The sequence below is a fragment of the Silurus meridionalis genome, chromosome 9 (assembly GCF_014805685.1).
Source record: "Silurus meridionalis isolate SWU-2019-XX chromosome 9, ASM1480568v1, whole genome shotgun sequence".
NCBI classification, from domain to species: domain Eukaryota; kingdom Metazoa; phylum Chordata; class Actinopteri; order Siluriformes; family Siluridae; genus Silurus; species Silurus meridionalis.
The window spans coordinates 9,720,945-9,737,694 of record NC_060892.1 but is presented as its reverse complement, the minus strand read 5'-3'; the positions used below and the strand labels follow the sequence as shown (position 1 = coordinate 9,737,694).

At 36.8% G+C, this 16,750-nt stretch overlaps 1 protein-coding gene across 1 annotated transcript in view; it reads right to left on the bottom strand.

Annotated features, from left to right (window-relative positions):
* The window catches only part of lrrk1 (leucine-rich repeat kinase 1), a 101,477-nt gene that overhangs the window by 49,639 nt on the left and 35,088 nt on the right, over positions 1–16,750 (bottom strand). The window contains exons 11-18 of the mRNA XM_046857922.1: positions 10,178–10,290; positions 9,918–9,997; positions 6,409–6,538; positions 6,161–6,273; positions 5,598–5,812; positions 3,284–3,448; positions 2,966–3,138; positions 2,755–2,875 (exon numbers count right to left, since the gene is read on the bottom strand). Of these exons, the coding sequence (XP_046713878.1) occupies positions 2,755–2,875; positions 2,966–3,138; positions 3,284–3,448; positions 5,598–5,812; positions 6,161–6,273; positions 6,409–6,538; positions 9,918–9,997; positions 10,178–10,290 (1,110 nt within the window). The remainder of the gene's footprint in view (positions 1–2,754; positions 2,876–2,965; positions 3,139–3,283; positions 3,449–5,597; positions 5,813–6,160; positions 6,274–6,408; positions 6,539–9,917; positions 9,998–10,177; positions 10,291–16,750) is intronic.

Here is a 16,750-nt window from a genome sequence, read left to right as displayed (position 1 = left end):
CAGTAAATGAGTGCACACACAAACAGAAATGTTATTTAGCCATTTTTATAACCTGAACTGCCAAAATAAATGTTAATGCATACGAAACTACAATAACCAACTTGATACATGTGATCTGTGCAGTCCAGTCGCACAAAATCAAATATTTAGCAGCAAAACTCTTCTTTTTTTATGCCTTAATTACTCGATCTCCCAGGCTTTGTTTGCAGTGTTTAAGGTTAGAGGGTGTTGTTTTGTCTTAAGAGTACAGACACGGTTACAACCCCACATTAAGCAAAACAACAGAAAATCAGTAAGAATGTAGCCTTCTTTGTTTTGTACTTACACATTTACAGTAATTATTATAATTAAAATTATTACTCACACAAAATATATTCACATGTGTACAGAGAAGTATTCATGGATAAGTATTATGACCTGCCATTTCCAGTCATTTGTTTTTCTTGCCCAAACTGTTATGACAAAGTTGGAGGCACACAATTGTATAGAATGTCTTTGAATTCGTTTGCATAAAATGTTCTCTTCACTTGAACTAGGAGACCCAAACCTGTTCCAGGTTTCCAGGGACAATGCCCTTTTGAACAAAGCCAGTTCAATGAAAGTATGGGTTTCATGAGTTACAGTGGAAATTCTTGAGTGGCCTGCTATAAAGCGCTGACCTCAACCCTACTGAATTGGAAAGAATTGGAAAGACACACCATAAACTTCCTTACACCCTACATCAGTACCTGAATTTACTACAAATCACCACAGGCATCCTCTAAAATTTTGTAAAACATCTTCCCAGAAGACTGAAGGTTTTAATAATAGTAAATAGGGACTAAATCTGGAATGAGATGTTCACAAAACACATACAAATATTATGGTCAAGTGTCTGCAAACTTTTGTCCATAAAGTGAATTTTGGATTACTGTTACAGAGTTAAAAAAAACAAAAAAAACAAAAAAAAAAAAAAACCCCAATGCATTTAACCTACGAAAAACAAGTAAAAATGCCAAATCTCTACTGGAAGTCTACCAAATAGTTAGTCAGCTAGAGATAGATGAGCATCCCCTTTCCAATTTATCTGGTCAGTTCAGTTTTTAGATGTTTCTTAGGAAACAATGTGATAATAATCTTCAAATTATACAAGTCAAAACCTGTGGAGATATCAGCACTCCACAGCCCAATATCAAACCTGCAGAAACATGTAGAGGTATGCCATTAGCTAGCTGACAATGCTAAATAAGCTAAACAAAAGAAAGCTCTGTATTAACTATAAGAAATCAGTTTAATTAGTTAGTAGTGATCGTCTCTTATGGTAAAACATAACCAATCTGTCCTACAGCCTATAGGTAATGTTGGGACCATTACCTATAGTACGTAGTAGCTAAGTAGCTAAGGACGAGTCAAAGTATGGTAAAATATTACTCCAGGAAAAGTGCTCCGTTTGAACTTTAGTAAAAGTTCAAAAGTATTTTCCTTTAAATGTACTTAAGTATCCAAAGTACTATGAGATATTATGGCTATAATGTTCCTATTATCATTTTTGTCACAAGACTCCTAATAAAATCTTCTTGACTTAAGCAACTCAGTTTATGTGAAAAGACTCTGAAGTACTCTTAGCACACCAATAGAATAATATTAATGAGTTAAACTCTGATATCTATTAAAATGATCATGAGTCCAAAACCTTAAAAAAAAATTAAAAATAAATAAATAAGTAAATAAATTGGGTTCAATGCATGGTAATGAAGTTTGTCATTCTTTTGATCTTCATGGGTCTCAATCACTTTGTCCATACCTCAAACTGAAAGAGCAGCATGGGTAGGATTAGCGTTTATATCTGTTCTTGATTAATTATGTTTACTTTCTACCACTTCAGCAAAGCGAATGCTGCTCTAGCCTGACCGACCCAGCAATGAATCTTGCCTGTTGAAGACATTTTCTTCCCCCTAACCAGTGACCCTAGATGTTTAAACACATTGATCTGTTTAATATATACACAGCTGTCAACAGTTTAGTGGTGTCTGTATTAATTTGTAAACTATATTAAATCTAATACACACAAGTTTAGTTTTAACAATTAGAAGTTTTACAATGCAGAAGCAAGAAAGCATCAAAGAGATAATGGAGTATGGAAACGGCAAATATCATTAAATAAAATACAATTTTCTTTCTTTGTTAATGGTTATACCTTGTGGCATTTTCAGGCTGAAACTCCAATTTTTTACCTTAACTATAAAAACAAATAACAGTTGTTGTGTCACTAGACACTCTTCTTTTAACTGTACAATCAGCCCTATAAAACTGCTTTGAAATGATGTCCATTGTTAAAAGTGTTATACAAATGAAAATTGATTGAATTAAATTCAAAGAAAACACATAGCCTGTCAAAAGGGTCATTAATGATCACCAAAGACTGACACTGCTCCCAAAAAGCAAAATAATCATCTCCTCTTTGTCATATTAATTATATCTATTAAACCTTTTTTTTTTTTTTTTTTTACTTAGTTTCAGTGGAGCAATTCCATGCAAGTTTTTGTGTAAGCTGTTTCTGTAGAAACAACACTGTAATGCTGCCAAACCTGCTGTCACAGCCACTGATTCAAAAATTTAATTAATTACTCTCATCCAATGAGAACTGAGAATTCAACAGCACTGTGGTATAAATAAGACATAACATGACATTACAAAAAATCTAGAACATGTTTTGTGGTAGACTTTGTAATTATGTCTAAATATTTAGAGAACATAAAGGAGGCTAAAGCATACCAGTCTTCCCACCAGTTTGTGGCAGCTGGCTGGATTGCTAATGTCCTTCATGGAGCAGGCCACCTGATACAGGAGCCTCTTGAGACCGTCCATGCCTTCCAGGTTTTTACACGAAACCTCACTGTCAGAAACACAAAAACACACGCTCAGTTCAGTTCATATTTAAAACAATTTCTATGTCGTGTCACAAACGTAAAAAAACGCCACTGACTGCAGATGCTTCCAGGTGATGTCAGGGTATCCGCTGGCCCTGGCACCTGATGGTGTCCTGCACAGCGCCAGGATGTAGGCTCTTAGTGTGGCAACTCGCTCTGTGCGAAACTTAGTGTCGATGAGTTCCAGGTGAGTGCCGATGACTATGACTGCTGAGTTTGGGGCGCGTGCCTGCAACATACAACAAACAACAAGATAAACCAAGAGATTTCCCAAATGTTAACATTATTCCTAAAATATCACAACATCAAACAACAATATCATAGATTCTTTTCCCATTAAAACCATACCTATATTTTCGTGCGGATTTTCTTACCTCAATGTTGAGCAGCCAAGACTGCAGGTTGGCCACGGCCTCCTCGCCTAGTGTCAGGTTCCAGACCACCACATAAAGAGCTTTATCCGTGAAGAAACATTGGTTTACAGTGGACATGCTGGCTGGACCTCCAATGTCCCACACGTTGAAGGACACCGAGTCGATCTGTTTGTAGAAATTATTGGCAGTTAAAACCATTATTCCAGTTAAGCACTACAGAAAAGTACCAGTAAAACCAATGACAAAAACAAGTAATAAGGAACAATTGCTTAAAACGTACAGGGAAGATTTTGGAGCAACCCTTGATGAGATTGATGTGAATTCATATTCAGAGACATAACAATAAATTACACTTTATTAAAACAAACTGAAAAAATAGATAAAGAGCATTAGACCGCTACATACAGGAATAAGACACATAAAATCGATTTTTTTCATTCACCAGCAGAATCATAGTTCCGGGGATTAAACAATCAAAGTAAATATACAAGGTTCCCCTAATAAGACTGAAATACTAAGACATAGCTTGGATTTCTGCACAGCTAGCATAACAAGTGAAGGCTTGCATACTGCACTGTCTTACGTTTTTGTTGCCTATAAAGCTATGCTAATATGAACTGACAAGGCTAGAAATAACAAGAAATGTAACGTGTAATTGTAAAACGTGCAGGGTTTTCTCTTGACATTGCAAATAAAACATCTTTTTGTCTTGCATAAGACATTTGCTCTTTGACATGATTAACCACATGTGACTACATATACTGTAGTTACAGTATTAATATGTGTCCTGGGAAATTGGGCTACTGATTTGTCCAACCTTTGCTATATACTGATTATACGTTTAATGACACACACTTCCTGGTCTGGCAAGAAAAAAAAGTATTTTTTACCACAGAAGACAATACTGTGCTGAACCCCAGCAATGCTAACAGGACAAAAACTAAATTCCATAACAAAGCAACTATGTTGGTGTTGGTTTAGTTGATAAAAACAAAGCCAGCTTAGTACAAAAGTAACTTCCCCATAAACATTATCATAAAAAATGTTTTTTTTGGGGGCAGACCTGGAGTTAAAGTTCAAATCCAAGTCACACCATAAAAGCTAACATGATAAATAACCAGAACAAAAAAGCAGCAGTAGGATTAGTTATCACAGCTGTCTGAGCTGGAACAGGAATACTCTCTTGGGGTTTTAAAAGTTGTGTGTGTGTGTGTGTGTGTGTGTGTGTGTGTGTGTGTGTGTGTGTGTGTAGAATTATGTTGTAACAATCTGTGCACAGTTAGTATGTAAGCATGTGTCTATCTGTAACTATAAGCACGTGGGAACCTCTCATTTTATAGAGGCTCAGTTGAGTAGTAAGTTCACTGTGTCAGAGTTTTGAAGATTGTTTGTACAAGTTGAAATGTGTTTGTGACTCAGAGCCGTGTGAGTCAGAAAGAATGTTCATTCAACCCACACAAGTGCATGGGTCAGAGAGTAATGTAGAAGGTGTTGTTTATTCTTGAGCTATACAGATATACTAAATTTTAGTTAAATATTTTAAACATAAACACAAGAATTATGAATTGGCACCTTATGTTCATTAATATTTTATATGCTAACCGTCAGTTCTTGTTCAAGCAGGGGAAGAGGATGATATTTGCCTTAGTCTGTATGGATGCATTCAACTAGCTTATTATACTTTATTAACTTACTGTATGCTAGTTAGATGTTTTTAGGCTAATCAATGTGCAGTAAATTTAGATTTGGGACAGGGTAACACACTGGAGCTTTTACTTGACTATGATGTCTTTTTTTTTACTTTTAGCTTTTAGTATCTGCTTCATTTACATTTTTTAGTGGAAATATGACTTTAGCATGTAAATTACAATACTGTGTGGTAAATGGACATGAATGAATTAAATATTGGTATTGGTTGAAGTTGAAATGGCATTTTATGGAAAATTTACTGTATCTTAACAAACACACTCTGAAATCTACTGGAACATCTTCCCAGAAACATGGAGGTTATTAAAAGAGGAAATAGGGACTAAATGTGTAAAGAAATGTTCACAAATCACATACCAATCTTGCAGTCAGGAGTCCACAAACTGTTTTCCATATAGTGTAGTTCAGAGTTTAAAAAATAGGAGTCATTATTCCTTCTAAATTTAACCTTTCAGCTACTGTAAGTATGAGACTTTTGATATGACATAGCATATATCGAAAAGCTTCTATACCAAATTGCATATAGTGCTTTTAAACTCACAAAAAATAGCAATCTTGTACACAAATATTAACATTTGTGATTTTAAGAAGTTTCTGGTTCCCTTACATTATTCTTGACTCCACTGGGTCTCTCTAACACCCAGTTTGAGGTGCGAATGCTGTGATCAGACAAAGAAAAAGGAGAGTTTCTTCCAGTTTGGAGGGCCTCCAGCAAAGTGCTCTTCCCCTGACGCGGTGGCCCAACAAACATCAGCTTCATCAACCTACAGGCCTCAGCACATCGCAGCTGAGCACGAAGGAAGGCCAGCACAGCCGCCGGACCTGACAGACACACGATCGTTTCAAATGAAAATGTTAGCTCAAGTACTAAACTAAATATTGTCACAATTAGGTTGCAAATTCACCAAGTGTAGCAAGAAAAAAATATCATGTTTATATTTATATTCCTCCCCTTGTTTGTGCAGGATGCAATTTACACAACATCGACTTTCAAAATCAACTCACTACCTGCACAAAATCCCACAGTAAATCGGAAGCTGTAAAAACAGTATTTACTAGTTGGCTGATCCTAGCCTGCTGATGGACAAGCATCACAATTTCTGCAGAAGATCTAAAAGCTGAAATTGTGCCTGTGTCATAAATAAAACGGGGTGTAATGAAAAGCTGTACCATCCCTGCAGACGTCTGTGGGCACATTGAGAATGTTTAGTTCTTCTAGGTCCAGCTGCCAGAGGTTTGAGAGCTGGCCCAGTTCAGCCGGGAGCTCCTGGATGCCTGGATTACTGTGGAGAACAAGCCATGCTGAATTACTTCAAGATTTCTACAAGCATGTTACTAAACATGAAAGTGAAAAATTCTATCCCATTATTGTCAGGTGATTGTAGACAGACTTTATTTTTGGCCTATCCTTGACTCACTTGGACAGATAGAGCTCAGACAGGGTTTTAAGTGTGCACACTGACGGAGGCACACACTCCAGCTGGTTGTCGTTGAGGTACAGGACTTCCAGTGTATCCCTCAGGATTTCGGGAAACTGGACGGGACAAGCTGCCAGGAAGAGCCACGAGAATGCAGAGAGAGTTAAAGCGAACATGTACTGTATAGCTAAACATTGCAACACTCTGATCAGCAGCCATAGAAGGCCATGGCAGAGCGACTGCGGTATAGAACGGAAAGAAAGCAATCGTTCTCCCGTGACTGAAGCTAACATTAGTGCCTGAAGTGGAGAGAAGGAAATGTCGGAGATGGTAATAAAGGCTGTTAATGGTAGTGTTTTACACAAATGGCGGGCATTTAATTAGAGATGCCCGTCCAGGAGCTGCCACGTCCTCATTACCATGTCTTATAACGAGGCACATTGACCGCACATAGTGTGTATAATCAAGATGCTAGTTATAAAAATCTGCATCTGTTTGTTTCAATGGTTCTTCACCATGATCAGGAAGGTCAGCTCAGTCCTGGGATTCCCCTGGACACTGTACAGGAGGTGGGAGAAAAAAGAAAGGTAGCAAAACTATCATCATTGCTGGAGAACGTCTCTCACCCCCTGTATGTAACCGTTTCATCGTTGAGCAGCTCCTTCAGTGACAGACTGTTACATCCTAAGTGTCTGAAGGAGCGATACAGAAGGTCTTTTCTCCCCGCTGCTATTAGACTTTACAATCAAAGCTGCTCCCAGTAAACCAGTCACCATAATACACACTGTTATTACTGTTTAACTGTGTAATAATACTACCTTTGTGCAATATTACCTGCAACATGTGCAATATTACCTGCAATACGTGCAATACCACCTGTGTGCAATACTACCTGCAATACGTACTTTTTTCCCCTTATTTGTATTTATACATTGTACTGTGTATATACTGTATATTATAGTATGTGTATATTCTTTATATATATTTACATTTATTTCTATTTCTTTCCTTTGCTGCTGTAACAATGAAATTTCCGAATAAAGGTATATCTTATCTTATTTTATGTGTAGGTTCATACAGAAAGCATAAATTTCCTTTTGGGTTCTCCATTCAGTTCATTTAATTTGTGAAACGCCTTTTAACAATGGCAAAGTAGCTTTATGGACATAAACAAATATATATATTTCAATTCTACAAATGTATCCCTAGGGTTTCAGACTGCGACTAAATTGATCATTTAGAATTATACATTTAAAAATAATAAATTGCGAGTAATATTTTTGCCTAGATCGCCACCTGCGACCATATAAATTTGCACGTTATGACCGTATAATCTGCGTGTTACGATTTTTTATGTGCGTGTCCTGTGAGGAATGGCCTATCACGAAATTTGTTGACGTAATAAACCGAGATGCAGGCGCCGCCTACGCTTGATTTAAAGCGCAAAAATAACCGGACAGCAAAAATCACCTTTTCGCATCAGAAAAAAAAAACGTGTCGAAACTAAAAATATCAGACTTTTTCCAAACAGTCTCCATCTCTGTCCAACTCTTCCGCTGATAACACACCTGTTAGTAAAAAAGCAGGCTCCAGCTGTGCCAGCTTTGGAGAGAGGGAGAACGACAGACACACTGTGGACCATCTTTCTGTCAGTCAGTGAAAACATAAATAAAAGTGCAAAAAGACATTTGGAAAAACTTTTTCATGGCTGAGGTTTGATCACGAGACGAGAAAATGTTTTGCGACTTCTGCTCTAAAGCGGGCAGAGAAATTGTGGGGAAATCTAATTTCATTACCGAAACAGATCATTTAAAAAAAGAGACATCAAGAAAACACGGCGATAGCCAAAAGCATTAAAATGCTTGTGATCACATAATGGGGAAAAGCACGCCACAGAAAACACCGTTAGCGCTCGCGGTGTCTCGTGCATGAAGACTGCGAGCTGAAAAAGAATGGAAAGACCTGAAAAAATTTAATTCAACACCGTCTATATGATCACTTCATTTCCCAGGCCATGCTGTAAAAAGATAGCAGATGTACATTTAACAGGATGACTCGAAGTAAGCGTTAAACATTTTTTAAAGTTCATTCTTGTGTGACACTTAAAAATATAATTTGGCGCCTGTTGTTTTTCTCATAGGAGCAAATGACTCCTTGATTGATTTTTTTTTTTCTGGAGCCCTGATCCCTATAGGTTTATCTCTATAAATCCATTAAGTAGGTTGTATCATTCAAACCCTTCTGACCAAAGACAATCCCAAAATACTACCATTAAAAAAATTTATTTTTATGGGTAAGTCTACAACCTGGACGTAGTCTTACAAACACTTACCACAGAACCATAGACAGGGTTCCCACTCTTTCAAAAACTCGATTCGAGGACTTTTAAAGGACTTTTTTAACGCACCATCTATTTAATATCAAACACCTATCAAATTCACACCCCAGCATATATAGCATCATAAAAGACTTCTTTCAGTACTTAACATTTCACTTACACTTAACAATCACAGAGCAATAATGATGTTTGGAATGTGTATGTTTCATAAATTTAGACCGTTATGAGGAGTCAGGTTTAATTAAACCCACTGAAGTCGATGGAGTTCATACTGGTAATATTGAAATAACGAGTGTAAACGCTGCTCAGGAAAGCATGAGATACTACTAATAATAAATGTATATAATGATGCATGCTAATACACATGGTTTCCTCCTTTAGACTACTAAACAAAATTTATTTGAAATTTCATTCAAGCACTTTCACGGACCTATATTTGTTTTCAATTACTTTCCAGGCCTTGAATCTATGTGTCTGAAATTCGAGTACTTTTAAATACTTTCAAGAAGTGTGGGAACCCTGCATAGAAGAAAACTTTACCGCCCGGCCTTCTGGAGATACAACTCTGTCTGAGGCATGTCTCAAAATAGAGGTTTAACCAAACTATTTATAACCATTTTTCACAGCTAGTAATCTTTTCTAATCTGTTTTCAACACACATCAAACAAATACAAGCTCAAATGAAACCATTTCAGCCATTCTGGTTTGTGTTCATATTAGATACAGGGTAATTTGTGTTGGTTGGCAGGACACTGAATTTGAAACTGAACACTGTTGCAAACTTCTTTAAAAAGACTATACCTATAAAAATAACAGGAGAGAATTACGTAGACTCCATAATAATATAATAAAAATAAGCATGTTAGATGATAGTGATAATTGAATAACCATTTGAGTTCGTTTCTACAGAGCTGAAGAAAACCTGGCACATATGTTCGTCCATGTTTTTGAACCAGCGTAATTTGTTGTTCAGGCATTAATTACAGTTCATATTTGAAGGGAAATATGGCTGCAGCTTCAAATACTTTGCTTTGCCACATATTTGCCCACAGCACAGATGGCAAACTTGCCCACACAGTCCCACCCCCTCGACTTTCACCATGATGTTATAATTACAGTGCTACAGTATTATTGCTGCGCCTCAGTGCAGTGAGTCACAAGCGTACTGTACCTGGTTCTGGGTCTCTTCGATGCCACGTGGTTAAGAAAGGAAGCCTCCTGGTCTTAGTGCTTTCTTCTGACTTGACCTGCCTGCACAGCCAAGAAAACCAGGAAAAGAAAACCAGAGGCCTATTTAACAGCGGTTGGAATTGTGATGATTTCGAGGTGGTTTGGATTAATGGAGTGGATATGAGCGGTCAGGGTGAGGAGATGGAGCGTGTTTATGCACGTGGATATATTGTATATGGTGTGTGTACGTGTGCGACTTACTTCCCCAGCTGGTTTCTGGACAGGTCCAAGGTTCGGAGCTGAGAGCATTTCCATTTATTTGGAGGCGGCAGGGTGGCGATCTGATTCCCACATAGCTTCAGGGAGAGGATGGCCTGGAGCAACCACACACACACACACACACACACACACACACACACACACACACACACACACACACACACAAACTATTGTATTTAGAACTGCCAGAGCCTGCATAGAAACACTCAACAAGTCTCTGAGTATCTGTAAGTGTGCAGATTATATCTGAGACACCCACACACACACACACACACACACACACACGAAAAGAATACACTCAGTAAACATACACTTCAGTCCATAAATTCCAGGACATGGACAAACCACATTACATTTAAATAAGATCAAAGCATAGAATTTCAGCTTTAATTGAAGGGTATTACATCCAAACTGTATAAGAATTTAAGAACTATTTATATATCCCCTTAGAACTAAGAGACCAAAAGTAACTGGACAAACTTGCAGGCATAAATAAAATTGTAATTTTTAGCACTTGGTTTCAAATCCTTTGCAGTTGAGGTTTGGAATCAACAGACGTTAACAGACACAAAGTTTCTTCTGTGGTAAGAATATGCCATGTCTTTATTGCATCTGCCTACGGTTCCTGATGGCTCCTGTAGGGTTTTGTATCTAGCAAATAAAATGCATGCTCAATTGGATTTAGTTTGTTTTTATTTTGCGTTTCTTGCTTCGAGTTTATCTGCAGTGTGAAGCTCTGCCCAATGGATTTTTAAGACTTTGGCTGACCTGAGCAGGAAATATACATTTATTTACTTCAAAATTCATTTGCCTCTTTCCCATAAATAAAAAAGCCACCAATTTAACTGATCAAACTGCCCACACTATAAGATGAAGTGGTATACTTTGGATCATGAGCAGTTCCTCTCCTTTTTCATAGGTTTCTCTTCCCATCATTTTGGTACATATTAGTTTTTGGGTTTTTTTCACATATAAAAGTGCTGCAAATTCCCAAACCATTTACACTGCAAAATTAAAGCCAAAAGTATGCTCATATTCATATTTAATTTCAACTTCAAATTTAGCTGTCTACTAGTTAAAAAGTAACTATAACATTTTCAATGTCCAAATAAGTATAGATTTAACCATACATTCTAAGCATTTGTTCTGCTTAAAATTACTTACGTTTTAAATGTCAATTGGGAAATAAAGAGATTCTATGAATATGCAAATTGAAAACGCCCACAAACAGACACAGGCAAACTGTCTTTCCCTTCTAACTTTAGCTGTATTGTAACTAGAGGTGTTTGTGGAGTTTAGGCTGTACTTACTAAGGATGTATGTGCTATTTAAAAAATGTTTTGTCGATTGTCTGATATAAACACAAACATAAAAACATTCCACTAATAAGATTTCTTTCGTTGTATCCCACAGGATCCCAATGAATCTTTCTGGCAAAGTTCTGAAAAATAATAATCTGTCTCTTATTCTTATTTGCATTTGTATCTCTTTAGAGTACACTAACTGCCCATTCCAAATTATTCATATTAGGCTACATGTCTTTAGTATATGCCTAGTAAAAACACCACACCCCTGTGGTACTAGTGTCAAGGTGTTTTCCAACACAGGAAAATATATGGACCAATTTGGAGGGTGTAACATTTAAAAAAAAAAACAGTTGAAATAAAAGGTTTTCTTACAAAAATCAATAGAGAATAATATTTCTTTTTCATTCTATGGTTGTATGGAAAAAACAAATCTTCATAGCATTACTTCTATACCTTAGTGAATCCTTGTACTTTTTTTTAGCCTACTACTTCAAATGTAATTCCAGACCACATCAAAATTAATCACACAAAATACCATAAATGTATTCCATTTAAACAGCATGTAACTGACATTCGCCTCTACTTAGTGCTAACTATCAAATCATGCCAGATTAACAATAACCGAAAGAGCTCATTAATGCCTTTCACTTGTACAATGGGACTTTGGCTTGATTATAAACCCAAACACTGTGCCTCCAAAAAGTGCCGCCGTTCATGGTATATTAAAACAGGCAATTTTTGATCTGTTCTAATGACATTGTGTGTGCGTAATATGAAACATTTCCCATCTGCCCAAACATTTCACCATGTGTAGCCACTCAAAATGCAAATAAGGCTAAATTAGAAATCATTTTTGATCCCGTTGTAGTGTTTCCAATGACAATATAATGATGCATTTGTTCTGCTGAAACATGAAGTACTGTGCAAATTTAGGGCTGTATACATTGAAAAAGAACACCTGTACTCCTGATTATTAATTAGCTAATCAAGCACCAGCAATGCTCACTTGAGTGTGTTGTGTGTGAATATTGTGTGTGAAGATCAGCAATTTCTGAAAATTTCTAAAATACTCATAATAGCCTATCTGGCACCAGCAACCATTAATTAAATACTGGCTTCGTCATTGTTCTTTATTACTAACAAACCTTGTTAGATTCCTACCCACGGTATGGCATGTATAGCAAAGTATGTGGACACCTCACCATTACACAAATAACTCGATATAAAGGCTTTCTATAAACAAAGAATAGTATAGAATGGCTGTGTTTTTTAGCATTACATTTTCCCTTCACTGGAACTAAGGCACACAAACATGTTCATGCATGACAATGTGTCTGTGGCCAAAACAAGGTCCATGAGTTGGATATTGAATAGTTTACACCTCAAATTCACTGATCAGAATTGCAATTGGGATAAGAACTGCAACAGCTGCTGCACCCCAGTCCAAACCTTAATATCTAATCTTGCTAATGCTCTTGTGGATGAATAAGCACAAATCCACTCCAAAATCTAGTGGAAAGAGTGGAGGTTAAAAAACAAAAAAAAACAAAAAAGAGCATTACTCCCTTATGGGCACATGTGGTGAGAAGTTGTGATAAGATCAATCCGGTCTCACTTTCTCTCTCTTTCCTGTCTTCAGATAAACTTGCTTCAGTTCCCAGGCAAACCTCTGAATGAACCACCTATTGCAAAGGTCAGCTTGTTGCCCTCAGTGCATTGTTTGTAAAATACATGAACTTTCCTTTGTCTTATCCTTTTTAATATTTCTGCAAAAAAGACTACAGCAATTATTCTCTCATCTGCTAGTTTATTATATCCTTTATTTAAATTTTTGTATATCTGGACATATAACTGGGTCAGATGTGGCCATAGAATATATTTAGTGATTCTTAACACCAAATATAATTTTCCTTTGGGATTTTCAAGAAATTCTCAGTTTTTTTAACCACCGTCATAACTTCTTCAGCCCTGACAAGACTTGATAAAGTTCGGCGTAATTGGGATTTCAGGAATTGTGTTTCACCCCAAGTTGAAACCTAATTTGTGCAACTTTGCAACTTCCTGCCACTATAATGAGCTCCATCAAAAACTGCATTAGTTACTTTAAAGCTTCTTTTACAACCTTAATGGCGCTGCTTTTTCATAAACATTCTCCCCGAATTGCCTTATATTGTCTTTTTCACTGCAGCCAGCCTTCTTCAGCTTGTAAGATTATAACATTTCAAGATCATAAAAGGTGTAAAGCACACCCGAGTGTTCAGTACACTTCTCGTAAATCACCTAATCACTGTGGATAAAGTTGAATAAATATTAACATAAATGTAAAAAGCTCACTGGATCCATGTCACTAGGTACTTTTCTCTGGGTTGTCCAACCTGCGGCTCAGTATATGAATGTTTGGCATTGAAAGCGAGAGAGTGAGTTCTTTCCCCGTCTGTCAAACCGCCCGAGCGTTAAATTGCATCTGGGATGGTGGATATAATGCTGCTTTGTGGGATTTCACCTTATACCCCCACCTCAAGTGTGATTTTACAGTAGTTACAGTTGTAGTTTCTAGCTTCTACAGAAAACTACCACAGTAGCAAACAAAATGTAAAACAAAATATTTAAACTACCAGAGAAAACCAATAAACAAAACTACTGTAGTAATGCGCCTTCTAGTTTCATCAGAAGTTCTTACACTACTTCATTACTTTAACTAGTTTCATAATTTTGTTACTGTGTCACAGTAAGTGTACATCTATAATAGTATTTTATAAATATAAAAAAAAGTTTTGCCCTGCCTGCATCAACGCCTTAAACAAAGAAGATAAAATGAGACGTTACAGAAATAGAGTCTTACATTATTTCAACTGTGTCAACAACAGTCGTTATATAAGGTTCTTAACTTTAATACTCAGCAGGATTTCCAGAATTTTCTGTGGTGAGGCATTTTGGAATATTTTTTATTCGTATTTTCTGGTGAAAGTGTTCTGTCTTTACAGTCCATTAATGAATTTTTGATGGTCACGTACTTGTATTTATGGCATTTGGCAGACGCCCTCATTCAGAGAGACTTGCAGTCATCTCAGCATGGCAGATTTAATGGCCTTGCTTATGCTCAAGGGCTCAACAATGGCAGCTTGGTGGTAGATTTGAACTGATGACCTTCTGATCAGATGCCCAACAACCACTGAGCTACTCTTGCTCTTTGCTTTTCGGAGATTACATGTCAGGGGCTCTTCACCATTTGGTAAAAAAGCATGTGTCTAATAAATTAAGCATAAAATTCTTGAGTGTCTAATATAGCATATTGTGTATATGATTTGATTGTGTCTGGATTCAAAGAGGAAGTTGAAGAACTTTGTTTGTTTTTAATTAAAGCAGGGTTGATGTAGCTTGCTATGAATTCATTGGTCTAATTCAGTTTTCCACTTTTTTGAGATGTAGTTTAATTTTTAATGTTGTTTTTTTTTTTTTTTTACAGTAAGTATGGAAGTTAACGACTGGCATTTATTTGTAAGCACTGAACAGCTTGTGTGCAGCTTTGGTAGTGCACTGATACGATATGCAACTACAGAAGTTTATTTTTAGTGCTATTCAGTAAATGCTTAATTACAGTAGTTGAATAGTTGCAAATGTTTTACAGTAGATGTGCAAGTCCCATATTTAGTTATTTGTTAGTATTTTGCAGTGTGCAACTACAGTAGTTTATTTGTTAGGATTTTAAAGTAGATTGTTCATTGTTAGTGTATCAACTAAATTTATGCTGCTCCAGCAATGATTGTAGTTTATGTGACAATTTATTTACTTATTTATTTGTGTCTAACCACTCAAAAATTCAGTTTCACCTGCGATGTTGTACATATTGTATAAACACAACTCCATTGTTCAACATTTTCGTTGTTTTAACAGTTTATGTGCTGCTCTGATATCGCTTAAGTTAGTGTTTTATAAGAAAAGTTGGAGTTGTTGGAGTTCACAAAATGGGTACTACTAATGCAATTATGGGAAATAGTAGCTTAGTGGTTAAGACACTGGCCTTTGAATTTGAAGGTCATGTTAACAAATCCCAGTGCAACCAAGCTGCCACTGCTGGGCCCTGGATCAAGGCTCGTAACCCTCAACTGTTCAGCTGTATAAATGAGATTACGTCCCTATGGATAAGGGCATCTGCCAAAATGCTATAAATGTACTCTGTGAGTGTCGTCCTTACAGAAAGTTTGCTTCAGAAATGTGTTAACATTTTCATAGTTACGCAAGCTTCGCCAATTCACCCAGTGTTAATGTTTGTTTGTTTTTTTGGAGCTTTGCTATTCAAGTATACATAAGTCCTTAAGCCATGCTAGCAACATGCACATGAACCATTCTGTCTAAGCACACAGGATGTTGTTGTATTCTTATACAACAGAGAGGCTTATAGTCCAGAAAACACTGTCCTCCTCAATGCAGACTCTGTTCAAGCTATTTTGTAATGGTATACTTGATGGTACACTTGTGAACAGATGTAACTGACAGCACATGATGAAAACACGTACTTGATGTTTGAAGTATTCCTGGTGTTGACAACCAGGCCACCTGCACCACCGAACTTCCTGAATGAACAGACATCAGCTTCCTGCTAATCAGTCTGCATAGACAGATCTCCTGTTCTCCTTTTTCTCCTCTCAGATTATGCAAAGTTCTGTGTGTGTTTGTGTATGTGTTTGTGTGTGTGCCAGAGAGAGAGAGAGAGAGAGAGAGAGAGAGAGAGAGAGAGAGAGAGAGAGAGAGAGAGAAAGAAAGAGAGAGAGAGAGATTTATACTGGATTTGAAGCTCTGAATCATCAGTAGTGCAATGCCAATCCTAAGTATTTTATCTGCCAAGCCTCTACAACCTCCTTCCTAATCATGCAGAGGGAAAGATACAGCCCTCAGAGGAAGATTTCTATCTTGTCATGACTGTTTTGCATCACTTCAACAAATGTACTCCATGTAAATCTAACTGGAGACTCTTAATGGATCCATATGATTATTGCAATGGTGTGCAAAACACACAGATATCACAGACACGATAGTGTGTGCTTTAAGATTTGACTCCTGTGTGCACACGCACTATATAAATTGTCTCAGTCACATCATGAAAAAAAAATAATCTGACACTGATCTTGTTTTATTCCATTGTCAGTCTGACACCAGTAATTACAGTAATACTGTAACTACAATAATACCGTAATTACAGCAAAACTAAATAATAGGGACAGAAGCAAAATCTAAAAGCTATCAAATT